The sequence below is a fragment of the Ochotona curzoniae genome, unplaced genomic scaffold (assembly GCF_017591425.1).
Source record: "Ochotona curzoniae isolate NIBS_2020 unplaced genomic scaffold, NIBS_Ocur_1.0 contig_523, whole genome shotgun sequence".
Taxonomy (NCBI): Eukaryota; Metazoa; Chordata; class Mammalia; order Lagomorpha; family Ochotonidae; genus Ochotona; species Ochotona curzoniae.
In genome coordinates, this window is record NW_024466459.1 from 12,535,141 (window position 1) to 12,549,375 (window position 14,235).

Here is a 14,235-nt window from a genome sequence, read left to right on the forward strand (position 1 = left end):
CTGCACCTCCCCCTTCTTTCTTTCACAGAATTACTTGCATATTTGACTGAGTCAGGGATCAGGAACTTGATCCTGGTCTCTATGGATGGTAGGAGCTCAAGTAGTTGGGCCATCACTTGGTGCCTCCCAGGGGTGTTAGGGAGCAGAATCAGAAGCAGACAAGCTGGGCCTGCAGTTGGCGCTCTGAGGTCAGATGGTGGTGTCGCAGTGGGATCCCAGGACTCCTGCGGGGAGGCAGGACTGGACTGTGGGGCTGAGCCCTCATTCCCCAGCAGGACTGGGTTGTGGGGCTGAGCCCTCATTCCCCAGCAGGACCGGGCTGTGGGGCTGGGTCCTCGTTCCCCAGGACTGGGCTCCCGGCTTCTCTCATCAGCTCAGTGTAGCCCCAAGAGCTTGGTTGCTGATCTTCTGACTGTATATTTCCTTGGTTGAGCATCTTCAGCATTGAGCATTCTTCGTAGAGTGCATGTCTGTTGCCTGTGAGGTCCTCGAATCAGAGAAGTCTCAGAGTGAGCCGACTCCCAGCTCAGTAAATGAGTGTCACTCTTACTCATATCTTGACTCTTTCTCCCTACATGGCTAGTGACCTAGTTCTGCTAAGTCCACATCCCTAATGGCTGTGAAACAGGCCTCTTCCTGCTCACCTCGTGCCACCCCAGACTTCAGCTCTTACTAACCTGAACAGTCGTCCGAGCTTCCTCTACCCTGAGGGCCTGACCTCACCCATCTGTGTTTTGCCTGGCTGCCCCAGGAACTGGCTGAGATGCACCCAGGGGCAGCTCTTCTTTTTTTTTTTTTAAAAAAAAAGATTTATTTTTATTATTTTGTTTATTGGAAAGGCGGAAATACAGAGAAGAGAGACAGAGGAAGATCTTCCGTCCAATGATTCACTCCCTAAGTGAGCGCAACGGCCGATGCTATGCCAATCCGAAGCCAGGAGCCTCTTCCAGGTCTCCCACACGGGTGCAGGGTCCCAAAGCTTTGGGCTGTCCTCGACTGCTTTCCCAGGCCACAGGCAGGGAGCTGGAAGGGAAGCAGGGCTGCGGGGATAGAACCGGCGCCCATATGGGATCCCGGGCGTGCAAGGCGAGGACCTTAACCACTTTGCCATTGTGCCGGGCCCGGGGCAGCTCTTCTTTATTACAGCACTTTCAAGCCTTCTTGCCCACAGCCCTTCTCTGTTCCTCCCTCCCCAACCTCCTGCACCTGCTAGACGGCTGGTCTCTTGCTCCTGCACCTGCCCTGGCCCCATCCCCTTCTTCTTCAGCTGCCCTGTCCCTCCTCTTCCTGCCTGGTCCCTCCTCCTGCACCTGCCTGGTCCATCCTCCTTTACCTGAACCTGCCAAGCCTCATTCCTTCCCTTTTCTCCGCTCCTGCCAGGTCCTGTCCCTCTTCCGTCCTCTCCTCCCCTCTAGTGGAGAGTGTTTCGGCTGCTCTGAGCTCCTGGGAGAAGCACAGGCGTAGATTTTCCATCTACTGATTGATTCCCAGCTGATCATAGCAGCAAGGTTGGGCCAGTCCCGGGTCTCCCCCTGGGTGCTTGAGCCACCACCTCTGTTCCCAGGGGGAAGCAGGGCTTGGGCACGGAGTGGGCCTGCAGCGCAAGCACTCTGGTGCAGGCTGTGGGTGTCCAGGTGACTGGTGGGATGCCTGCCTCTGTTTTGAATGTTTGACCTGGTGTTGAGTATTTGGAAGTCTGGATGTGGGTATCTCAAGATCTGGCTGATAATCAACTGGGCAGTTGCTATGTCCAGTCCTGGGTGACTGCACTTGCTCCAAGAAATGTGTATGAGTTCTGTGGTTTTGCTTATTTGTTGGCACGTGGTACTTGTCAGTCCTCTGTGCCCATTTTTCAGGAGTCAGGGGCCCTCATGGACCGCCCTGCTGAGTGTTGGGGCTCAGCACCTTGTCCACGGGCACCCTGCTGAGTGTTGGGGTACCTCGTCCACAGGCGCCCTGCTGAGTGGTGGGGTACGGCACTTCGTCCACAGGCGCCCTGCTGAGTGTTGGGGCACAGCACCTTGTCCACGGGCACCCTGCTGAGTGTTGGGGCTCAGCACCTCGTCCTCAGGCGCACTGCTGAGTGTTGGGGTACCTCGTCCACAGGCGCCCTGCTGAGTGTTGGGGCTCAGCACCTCGTCCTCAGGCGCACTGCTGAGTGTTGGGGTACCTCGTCCACAGGCGCCCTGCTGAGTGGTGGGGTACGGCACTTCGTCCACAGGCGCCCTGCTGAGTGTTGGGACTTAGCACCTTATCCACAGGCACCCTGCTGAGTGTTGGGGTACCTCATCCACGGGTGCCCTGCTGAGTGTTGGGGCTCAGCACCTCATCCAAGTGTTGGCACAGCACCTTGTCCATGGGCATCCTGCTGAGTGTTGGGGCTCAGCACCTCGTCCACGGGCGCCCTGCTGAGTGTTGGGGCTCAGCACCTTGTCCACGGGCACCCTGCTGAGTGTTGGGGCTCAGCACCTTGTCCGTGGACGCCCTGCTGAGTGGACAGGTCTGTGGGGACGCACCACGGGTGTCCCTGACCTGGGAGGATGTAGCCCCCATCTTGGCCTGAGCCACTGTGGGGGTGTGTTAGTCCTGCTCCTGTGTCCTCACTGACTGGGCTCCTTGTCTTGCAGCGTGTTTGTTGCTGGCTTTCCTGAGTACACCCAGCCCATGATTGAGCACCTGGTTGCCATGAAGGTCAGCCACTGGGACGGGTAGGTTCTGTTGCGTGGCTGCTCCTGCCGTGGGGAACTGCGTGGAGCTGAGCAGCACCAAGTGGAAGTTATATTTAAAAGAACTCCAGGTTGCATGCTTGGTGTCCCAGATCATGCCTGTTTTCAGTTCACTCTGGAGCCCCTTCGGGCAGCTCGGTGTGTGCAACCTCCATGTGATTGCCCTGGCCTGGTGTGTCCTGGAGGGCAGAAACTTGCCTACGGCCAGGAGATGCTGAGGCCAGGGACACGCTTCATCTCTCTTGGCAGGTGCTACGCCTCCTACCTGCTCAGGTGTCTTCCTTGCTGCCTGCATGGGGTGGAGCCAGCTTTAGTGGCAGCTTCCATAATTACAGTTGCAGTGTCAGGATATGGTGGCTTTCAATGGTAATTCAGTGTGTCTTCAAAGAGAAGAGCTCAGGGTGCAGCAGGGCATTAGTGTGGCCAGTCTTCATATTATCTGACCCTGCCTATGACAGGTGCTAGAACTGAGGGCAGGAAGTGCCTCCTGCAGCCGTCCTGAGGGGCCTGTGGAGCACCAGGGCCTTGGGATACTGATTCCTGTGGCTGTGGGCTGCAGTGCTGTCTGCTATGACACCTAGGGGTTCTGGTCTTCTAGCTTCCAATGTTGTAGTCTGCAAACACAGCACCCTCAGAAGGGCATGTGTTCCAAGGACACACATGTGTTCCTGCCTCCCTTAGGGGCGTGTGTCCTGCACACAAAGCCTGCCTCCCTTAGGGTCGTGTGTCCCACAGACAGAGCCTGCCTCCCTTAGGGGCGTGTGTCCTGCACACAAAGCCTGCCTCCCTTAGGGTCGTGTGTCCTGCACACAAAGCCTGCCTCCCTTAGGGGCGTGTGTCCTGCACACAAAGCCTGCCTCCCTTAGGGTCGTGTGTCCCACAGACAGAGCCTGCCTCCCTTAGGGTCGTATGTCCTACAGAGCCTGCCTCCCTTAGGGGCGTGTGTCCTGCAGAGCCTGCCTCCCTTAGGGGCGTGTGTCCTGCACACAAAGCCTGCCTCCCTTAGGGTCGTATGTCCCACAGACAGAGCCTGCCTCCCTTAGGGTCGTGTGTCCCACAAACAGAGCCTGCCTCCCTTAGGGTCGTGTGTCCCACAGACAGAGCCTGCCTCCCTTAGGGGCGTGTGTCCCGCAGAGCCTGCCTCCTTGGCTTACAAGCGAGTAAGAGCTGTAGACTTTGAGAGAGACAGATCTCCAGCTTATTGATTCACTCCCCAAATGCAACAGCTAGTGCTAGACACCAGGAAGCCGACTCTCCTGTTGGGTCTCCTGAGTGGGTGGTGGGACAGATTAGGAACCGCAGCTTCATCTGCTGTTGCCCAGGCATCTTGGGAGGGAACTGGGTCAGAATATGGGGTGAAGGCGCCCATGCCCACCCTGGCCTTCGCCTCCACACTGTCATCCTAACATATGATTAGTGTTGCACACGTGTGCAGACTGGTGGGCGTTCACCTTTTTCTTTCTCTTCTTTTTGTAAAATTTTTATTTCTTGGGCCCGGCGCGGTGGCGCAAGTGGTTAAGGTCCTCACCTAGCACGCCCGGGATCCCATATGGGCGCCGGTTCTAATCCCGGCAGCCCCGCTTCCCTTCCAGCTCCCTGCCTGTGGCCTGGGAAAACAGTCGAGGACGGCCCAAAGCTTTGGGAACCTGCACCCGCGTGGGAGACCCGGAAGAGGCTCCTGGCTTCGGATCGGCATAGTATCGGCCCGTTGCGCTCACTTGGGGAGTGAATCATCGGACGGAAGATCTTCCTCTCTGTCTCTCCTCTCTGTATATCCGCCTTTCCAATGAGAAAATAATAAAAATAAATCTTTAAAAAAAAAAAAAATTTTTATTTCTTTTTATTGAGAGGCCAGTTTTACAGAGAGGTGAGAGAGTGAAAGATCTTCCATTCTGTGTTTCGCTTCCCAAATAGAGCTGAGCTGATCTGAAGCCAGGAGCCAGGACCTTCTTCCAGGTCTCCCTTGTGGATACTTTGTGCTATCCTCCACTGCTTTCCCGGGTCATCAGCAGGGCTCTGGATGGGAAGTTGAGCAGCCAGGACACCAACCAATGCCCATGTCGGACCCCATGTGGGTCACTTGCAGTTAGATTAGCCAGTTGAGCCAGTGCGCTGGCCCCCCCATGGGCCTCGTCTTAAAGGGCCAGGCAGTCAGTGTCTTAACGTGAAGTTGTGTTTAGCAAGGCCCGCTGCTGCTGGCTGGCGCTGTGCTCATGCTGTTTGCAGCATTCTCCTTGTTCTATGTCTGCCTGCTGCCTCTGTCCTTGTGTGGGAGGCATTTAGTCCATCCACATTTAATTACTTAATTATCAACACAGTACAGTTTAACCCTGTCATTTTACTGGTGGTTTTCCTTTTTTTTCTTTTTTCTTTGTTTACAAAAAGCTTAGACCTCTACTTTGTAGCGGACGCTGCAGAACTCTGACCTTTTCAGGGTGTGTGAAGCACAGACTGGGAGGGGTCATCTGGTCTTCCTTTCTGGCCAGTTCTCACAGTCACACAGCATGGGAGTCACAGTATGACAGTGACCAAAAGGTGTATTTGCTTGTTTGAAAGTCAGAACCAGAGAAAGAGAGTGTGAGAGTGAGCTTCTGTTTGCTGGTTCATTCCCCACGTGGCCACAGCAGTCAGGGGTGGGCCAGACTGGAGCCAGGAGCTGCCTTCAGATATCCAACACCTGGGCCCCGCTCTACTTTTCCCAGGTTATTAGCAGGGAGCTGGATGGATAGTGTAGCACCTGGGACATGAACTGGTGCCTGTAGGGATGCCAGGGCTGCAGGCTGTCCTGTTTTACAGTCTTAGAGAATTGGAGATGTTTGTGTTCTTGGCCTGGAATCCTAGCTAAGAGCTAGGACCTCCACGGGGTGTTATCCTGTTTCCCTGTCTGCGTGTCCCTTTAGGGACCTCCATAGGGTGTTACCACCTGTCCCTGTCTGCGTGTCCCTTTAGGGACCTCCACGGGTGTTACCACCTGTCCCTGTCTGCGTGTCCCTTTAGGGACCTCCATAGGGTGTTACCACCTGTCCCTGTCTGCGTGTCCCTTTAGGGACCTCCATAGGGTGTTACCATCTGTCCCTGTCTGCGTGTCCCTTTAGGGACCTCCATAGGGTGTTACCATCTGTCCCTGTCTGCGTGTCCCTTTAGGGACCTCCATAGGGTGTTACCATCTGTCCCTGTCTGCCGTGTCCCCCAGGAAAGTCAGGCAATATCAACCTTGAGCAGATTGCTTTTCAAGGAGTGTCTTGTCCTGAGTTTTCTTTTAAAAAAGTTTTGATACTTAGACATACCAAATCCTTTTTTTTTTAAAGATTTATTTAACTTTTATTGGAAAGGTAGATTTATCGAGAGAAGGAGAGATGGAAAGATTTTTCTGTCCACTTACTCACTCCCCCAGTAGCTGCCAGCAGCTGGAGCTGAGCTGATCCGAAGCCAGGAGCTGGGAGCTTCCTCCAGATCTACTATGTGGGTGCAGAGTCCCAAGGCCTTGGGCCGTCCTCACTGCTTTCCCATGGCACAGGCAGGGAGCTGGATGGGAAGTGGAGCAGCCGGGACAGGAACTGGCACATATGGGTTCTCAGCATGTGCTTGGCAAGGATTTAGTCACTGGGCTGTAGTGCCATGCCTGAGTTAAAACATTTTTTTTCCGCTCCTGGCTTCAGACTGGCATAGCATTGGCCGTTGCGCTCACTTGGGGAGTGAATCATCGGACGAAAGATCTTCCTCTCTGTCTCTCCTCTCTGTATATCGCCTTTCCAATAAAAATAAAATAAATCTTTTTAAAAATATGTATATATATTTTTTTTCCGAAAGAAGCTTCTGCTTCAAGTGACAGTGAGAGGAAGGAGTGGGTCAGCCTGCTGAGGTAGCTGTCCACCTGTCACCGTGGGGCCTTTCATGTTAAAATCCATGGGCTTCCCTTGGTTCCCATAAGAGGCTCTCTGGAAGTAGACCATTTACATTGGGCTTGGGGTGGGGGAGGTGCATTGGAGTGACAGACAGGGCGGTATGGCCCTCCTTTGGGGTCTTTCCCCAACAGCCTGCCACAGTCAGGCTTGGTCAGGTCCGCCAGGAGCCAGGAGCTCCACCCGGGTCTGCCTGTGTCTCTTTGGGGCGTATATCAGCAGGATGCTGGGATGAGAAGCAGAGAAGTCGGTTCTTGACCCGGGCACACAACACCTACCCCTTGTGCTGTGTCCCCTGGACAGCACATTGTGCTTGGTGCCGGGTGTCATGACACTGGGTTCTGTACCCGTAAGATGCCCGCTGTCTCGAGGAGCTGTTTACTCTCGGAAATAGACCCTGAGCAGGGTGTAGGGTCCTGCAGGCCAATGACCTAGGGCTGGGGTCATGGCATTCCCAGGACACGATGCCAGCATGCCCCCTGCCCAGGAGTCCCTCCAGACCTTGGGCTGGGTAGTTCAGAAACTACTGGAGTGTTCTTGATGAACCAACACCGCCCTGTGTCCTACGAACACACTTGTGACTGCCCTTGGATCTGATGATGATCCACTGTCCCGCTCACTGTCCTGTCCTGCACCACAAAGAGACCTGGCAGGAGCCACAGGCTCCCAAGGAGCCTGCTCAGATCACCCCCTGTGCTTCTGTGTCCACCTGTTGGATGTTGACGACCACTTGACTCATCAGTGAGAAGGGGTTGACCGTTGCTGCGCTCCTCCATGTTCCAGAGTCATCCGAGAGCTGTCCGCAAAGGCTCTGCACAACCTGACCCCCCGAGCACCCGAGTTCTGCGCCACTCACGGTACGTGTCTCCCAGCATTCTGCAGGCTTCGCGGAGGGACATGTGGGCTGGCTGCACAGTCCTGCACATCCGTGTGCACACTTGGCAGCAGCCTGAGGGGCAGCAGCAGCTGAAAACAGCGTTGGATTTGTCTTGCTGAGAAGTGTTGGAAAACTCAGGCACAGGCTCATGCAGAGGCAGAGTACAAAGCCATGTTGTGTGTGTGTATGTGTGTGTATCTGTGTGTGTGTGTGTGTGTGTGTTCATCCTGGAGCCTCCAGACTGTGTCAAGTGGCAGCAACTGAGCAGAGGCTGCCAGCCATGTGTGTAATCTTAAAGATGAAGTAGCCCCGCACGCCCAGCTTGCATGTGGCTGGGCTTCCAGGCAGCCATCCTGCCAGGGATTGTAATGTCCATGCGTGGGCCTGGGCGGAGGCTCTCCCTGCTTCAGAACACAGCTGCGAGGTCTGCCATTGTTTACGCGTCCTGCGTTTAACGAGACGCCAACGTGTGCTTGTCTTTGCTCCCTGGAGCAAACAGGCATCCTGCCTCTCCAGCCTGGCTCCTCCTGTGATGTCCCGGCGTTTCCCAGTGCCCTGCCAGTGCTCTGGCCTTGGGGGACTGGCATGGGGGTAGGCTGTGTGTTCTGGCCAGTGACCCCATGTGTCTTACCTGCTCCAGTGCTCCCCAGGCTGCTGTCCATGACACAGAGCTCGGATCTCCACAGCCGGCATGGGGCAATCCTCGCCTGTGCGGAAATCATCCTGGCGCTGCACAGGCTCGCAGAGCAGCAAGACAGGTAGGACGCGGGGTGGGGGGATGACGGACAGCAGGACGGGTAGGACGCAGGGTGGGGGGACAGCGGGCAGCAGGATGGATAGGCTGTGCAGTGGCAGGGAGAGGAGAGGGTAGGACGCAGGTGGGGAGAAGGAGGTTTCAGTGCTGACACATGGAGAAGGGCTCCACCTGCCCAGCCTGTCATCACGGGGATCACAAGTTTGTGGCTTCTCATCTATGATAATTTTTGTTTATTTGCGCCAGTGTCACAGGCTTTGGTTCTCAGCATTTTGTTCATGGTATTGGCAAGTGGTCCTCTGTCCTATGAGTCACGTCCTGGGTGGCCCACCCCCTGCTGTTTAGCTGGGCTGGCAGGCCAGAGGGCCCTGACGTGGCCCTGTCCCTGTGGCAGTAACCGGCCTCATGGGCTAGAGCCGCTGTCTGGAGTAAGCACGTATCTCTCGGGGCGCTTTGACCTGGCTGTGAGTGCAGACAGCACTGCAGGGCTCCTCACACTCACGTCTGTTCTGGCTCTGGAACTCCAGTGTGAGGGAAGTGCATCTGGGTGGTGCCCTGGGAACACAGCCATACTGGCCTGGACGCACTTCCTGCCTGCACACCCCGTGCGTGTCCCCAGCCCCAGGGAACAGAAGCAAACCAGGGATCCTGCCGACTGAGCGTTAGTGTGACACAGAGGTGCTTGTGGGCTGGGCCCAAGCCGGCATCACTCTCTTCAGGCGTGAGGGAAGGCAGTTGGAGCGAAGCGTGGGTGGGGCTGGAAGGAATTTCCAGAACCTTCTCCCACTGGGAGTTCTTTGGCATGGTGACACACGTGGAGTGCCGTCTGCAGGGAATCGTGTTGAGGGTTTGGGACCTGGTTCCCCAATGTAGACCCTTGCTGAGCACCCAGGCTGGGGCTTGTGGATTTCCCTTCTCTGTTGGGAGTGGTGGGAGTCCTGCCGAGATGCTCTTCTCCGGAGGGTAACAGGTCCTGTGTCTGTCCCCAGTGGACACCCAGAGGAGCCCGGCTCCCTGCTAGCCAGGCCTCGTCTGTCCCCAGTGGACACCTGGAGGAGCCAGGCTCCCTGCTCGCTGGGCCTCGTCTGTCCCCAGTGGACACCCGGAGGAGCCCGGCTCTCAGCAGGTCCTCCTCATCTGTCCCCAGTGGACACCAGAGGAGCCCGGCTCCCTGCTAGCAGGGCCTCGTCTGTCCCCAGTGGACACCTGGAGGAGCCCGGCTACCTGCTAGCAGGGCCTCGTCTGTCCCCAGTGGACACCTGGAGGAGCCAGGCTCCCTGCTCGCTGGGCCTCGTCTGTCCCCAGTGGACACCCGGAGGAGCCCGGCTCTCAGCAGGTCCTCCTCATCTGTCCCCAGTGGACACCAGAGGAGCCCGGCTCCCTGCTAGCAGGGCCTCGTCTGTCCCCAGTGGACACCTGGAGGAGCCCGGCTACCTGCTAGCAGGGCCTCGTCTGTCCCCAGTGGACACCTGGAGGAGCCCGGCTACCTGCTAGCAGGGCCTCGTCTGTCCCCAGTGGACACCTGGAGGAGCCAGGCTCCCTGCTCGCTGGGCCTCGTCTGTCCCCAGTGGACACCTGGAGGAGCCAGGCTCCCTGCTCGCTGGGCCTCGTCTGTCCCCAGTGGACACCCGGAGGAGCCCGGCTCTCAGCAGGTCCTCCTCATCTGTCCCCAGTGGACACCAGAGGAGCCCGGCTCCCTGCTAGCAGGGCCTCGTCTGTCCCCAGTGGACACCTGGAGGAGCCCGGCTACCTGCTAGCAGGGCCTCATCTGTCCCCAGTGGACACCTGGAGGAGCCAGGCTCCCTGCTCGCTGGGCCTCGTCTGTCCCCAGTGGACACCCGGAGGAGCCCGGCTACCTGCTAGCAGGTCCTCCTCATCTGTCCTCAGTGGACACCAGAGGAGCCCGGCTCCCTGCTAGCAGGGAGTGACAGAGCCGAGTGTTGGCAAGTCCCCTTCCCCCATTCTCTAACTGTGCGTGGGTCGCAACAGAGGTGAGGACATAACCCGTGGGACCTCTGGGCCCAGGAACCACTGGAACTGAAGCGTCGTTTCCTGTGGCCTTGGTGCTGCTGACCTCTGCTTTCTTGTCTCTGCAGGCCCCTCTCCGACTACCTGGATGAGAAGACTGTGCAGGGCGTGAAGCAGATTAACCAGCAGGTGTGTGTGGCCCCATATCTGCTCCTCTTGTGGGGTGACCAGGAGAGGGGTCCCTCTCAGGCATTCCCCTCCGGGAGAGTGGCAGGTGGGGACAGACTCGTGTGGCCAGAGGAGGGTTTCAAGGAGGTGGGGGCCCTGTGGGGAGCACAGGGGGCTCTGTCAGCCTGTTGTGTACACGTGGTGTTGGAAGGCCCAGATCACACAGATAACTTCTGTTCTCTTCCAGCTTCGTGATCGCCAGTTGTACAGGTGAGCTCTCAAAAACTAAGTGTTTGTGTTTTATGTCTGTTTTCAAAGGAATTTTGTTTCTTCAATTTGAAATGCAGAGTGGCCAAGAGAATCCACTGGTTCACTCTCCACACACAGCAGCTGAGGAGCCCCAGGTGCCTGCTGCCTGCCAGCACGCGTGAGCAGGAAGCTGGGTCCACGGGGAGCCTCCCAAGTAGACACCACAATGCTTGCCCTGTGTTTTGTGTCTGAATGAAAGAGTGTGTCATCCAGAACTTCGGGCAGCATGCGTCCTGCCTGAATGGGTGTAGCATGGAGGTGTATCCATGGTGGTCTTTGAGTGTTACAGGGTTGACTTTTGTGTGATGTTGCATCAGCTGGGCGCACCCTTTGTCCCAGGTCCAGCCCCCACCCACCTCGCAGTGCAGTCCACTTGCCTGTGGGCAGTTGGTGCCTCCCACGCCCCAGCCCCGGGCGCTCGAGCTGTCCTCCTAGCTGAGGCGTCTGTCCCCTCCTGCACAGCTTGCTGCACGGGACTCCACACCAATCTGTGGGTGTGGCTTATCCTGGGCAAGGTGTTGGGAGGGTCACTCAGGGGTGTTTCACTCAAGAGCAGGGCCTTTCCGTGAGGTCAGTCATCGCTTAGTGACAAATGCAAGTGCAGACTCAGCTGCTTTCTAGAGCTCGGTCAGGCTTCTGGCATGCCTGTCACGTCTGGTGCTCCCCTGCTGGCTGGTGTGGCCACTGTGGGCAGGAGCACAGCCTTGACAGGGTCCACACCTTGAGGGTCTGCACCTGGAGAGGATGTCCCCAAGGACAGGCTGTCCCGACAGCCGCTCCCTAAAGGGAGCCATCTGCTTCTCTCCTTTCTGTGCTGAGTGTCCGGCTGACCCTTTGCGTCCCTCATTCTGCATTTCCTCTGTCTTAAGACTGTCACGGAGACATGTGGGCTCTTGTCATGGCCACCAGTGTGTGGTTGTTGAGGTCACTGTTGCAGGATCCCCGCCAACCCACTCTGGTGGGCAGTTGCTGTCACTGACTGAGAGGCCATGGGTGCAGTCAGTGTAGTTCTGACAAGTTTGCAGCAGGCTGCAGACAATGGGCGGTCTCACATGAACTTGTGGGATGGTCCCTCACTGGGGGCTAACTTCTGAACCTGCAGCTGATGGTAGATTCTTGCCACATGTTGACAAATGGAAATGGATTCTTTCATCCTATTGCTGTCCCATAGGTTATTAGAGTGTGAAAGAGGGAGGTGTTCCATCTACCAGTTTGCTCCCCACATGGCCATAACAGCCAGAGCTGGGCCAAGCTGGGCTGGGGCAAAGGCTCCATCTGGTCTCCCCAGAGGGTCACTTGTTCTGCTGGTCAGAAACTGAGCCAGAGGCAGCTTCCCTTCCTGCATCGCAGTGCAAACCCCTGACAATCTTTTTTTCCCCTTGAGAAATAACTTAGGAGCAATAAACTAACTTAGGAGTAATAAAATTCACAAAATTGTGAATGTTGCTAAACTGCAGTCACAGCTACTACAGTGAACTCCTGTGAGGCCTGGACCTCCCGTGAGGCTTGGACCTCCTGTGAGGCTGCTCCCAGCCGCCAACAGGTGCCTTGTGCCACTGTGCAGTGGAGGGTGGTCCCGCACCCACTGTGCCATCCCCTCCTCCTCTTCCTTCTCTTTGGCTCTTTCTCATTTGCCCATTAAGTTTCATGCAGTTTTTCTCGTCATACTTGTGGTTTAAAATATTCCTTAAGCTTCTGTTTGGTGTCTTACACTTTCTGGACGTGCCAGGGACCTAACCCCAAGTTGGTGAACACAGCGTGGCCCTCCCTCCTGTGCCTCCGGAGGCCTGGCGGGGTTGACTTGCCTTCTAGGCCCAGCCATGCTTCAGTGTGATCCTCCTCATGAGGTGTACGTGGCCGGTGTGGGCCCTGCAGGCCTGGTGGTGAGCCAGGAGCAGTCAGAGCCAGGCACTGCAGCCCCGGGCTCTGAGTGTGCCTGCTCACTCCCATGCGCTCCATCCGTTCTCCCAGGCCTCCAGGGCCAGAGGGCAGGTGGGGTACCAGGAGCTGCCCTCAGCTACCCCTGCTCTGCTCTCCATCGCAAGCCCTCGCACTCACCCCCACTCTCCTCCACCTCCACCCCTGCCCCTCACCCTCCTCCACCCCTGCCCCCACCCTCCTCCTCCTCCAGCCCTACCCCTCACCCTCCTCCTCCTCCACCCCTACCCCTCACCCTCCTCCTCCTCCACCCTGGCCCCTCACCCTCCTCCACCCCTGCCCCCACCCTCCTCCTCCTCCACCCCTACCCCTCCTCCACCTCTACCTCTTCTCCCACCCTCCTCCTCCTCCACCCCTGCCCCCACCCTCCTCCACCTTCACCCCTACCCTCCTCCACCTCCACCCCTAACCCTCACCCTCCTCCTCCTCCATCCCTGCCCCTCACCCTCCTCCTCCTCCACCCCTAACCCTCACCCTCCTCCTCCTCCACCTCTACCCCTCACCCTCCTCCTCCTCCACCCCTACCCCTCACCCTCCTCCTCCTCCACCCCTGCCCCCACCCTCCTCCACCCCTACCTCTCACCCTCCTCCACCCCTCCCCCCACCTTCCTCCACCCCTACCCCTCCTCCACCTTTACCCCTTCCCCCACCCTCCTCCTCCTCCTCCATCCCTGCCCCTCACCCTCCTCCTCCACCCCTGCTCCTCACCCTCCTCTACCCCTGCCCCTCACCCTTCTTTATCCCTGCCTCTCACCCTCACCCACCTTCCCCTTCAGCCTTCCTTGCCCCACAGCATGGTTGGGGTCATTCTCCATTTGGGTTCGCTCATATTGCACCTAGCCCTGCTTCCTCACTGCTTGGTAGGTAAACACGTCACCTTCCACCTTCCTGGAAGGAGGCACTACCTACCTCAGGCAGTCGCTCTCACCAGCCTGCCTGTGCGTAGTCGCTTGGTGGCCATGGGCAGGCAGGTGCTGGCCGGCCGCTGTGGTGCACATACATGCTACCTCTTGGGTGCTGCGACAGCCAAACAGTCCCTGTGGCATGGCCAGAGGACCTGTGTCCAGCAGATGCTGGCAAGTGAAGGGTCCAGTGGAAACTGGGGTGTGTATGAGATGGTTGAGCCACTTCTGGTGAACTTGATTCCATGTGTGTGTTCTGTGCCTGAAGTTCTGCCTGCGCTCGGGAGGGGGGAGCTTTTCCACATTGTACTAACTCTGGGTGTTTTTGTTGATGTCTTTCAGGGGTCTGGGAGGAAAGCTCATGAGAATAGCAGGTAGGTCTGAGTGTCTGCCAGAGAGGGGCCAATTGACCTGGCCAGGCCTGCAGCAGACGCTGTTATGAGGCCAGATCTCCACTGCCACTCCACCTTACCATGCCTCTACATGCCCCCCATTCCCCGCTGTTGTGGGCCCAGGTGGGTGTGGGGGAGCAGCCCGCCATGGGTGCTGTCCCCATCTCCTATATGTGACTTTAGGGCAAAGGGCCGTTTCCCTGTTGGGAAATTCAGGCACTCAGAAACTCAAGCCTGTCTGGGCTTTCTCTGGGGCCCCAGTGCTCTTTGTCACCTTAGAAAGTGCTGGCTGGGAAGGC

At 57.4% G+C, this 14,235-nt stretch overlaps 1 protein-coding gene across 4 annotated transcripts in view; it reads left to right on the forward strand.

Moving 5' to 3' along the window:
• TBCD (tubulin folding cofactor D) overlaps positions 1-14,235 on the forward strand; it is a 133,487-nt gene that overhangs the window by 102,340 nt on the left and 16,912 nt on the right. For 3 of the 4 annotated variants that reach the window (XM_040989881.1, XM_040989882.1, XM_040989884.1), the window contains 6 exons: positions 2,628-2,708; positions 7,412-7,485; positions 8,146-8,263; positions 10,356-10,416; positions 10,643-10,665; positions 13,887-13,918. In XM_040989881.1, the coding sequence (XP_040845815.1) occupies positions 2,628-2,708; positions 7,412-7,485; positions 8,146-8,263; positions 10,356-10,416; positions 10,643-10,665; positions 13,887-13,918 (389 nt within the window). The remainder of the gene's footprint in view (positions 1-2,627; positions 2,709-7,411; positions 7,486-8,145; positions 8,264-10,355; positions 10,417-10,642; positions 10,666-13,886; positions 13,919-14,235) is intronic. The other variant, XM_040989883.1, reaches the window with a different exon arrangement.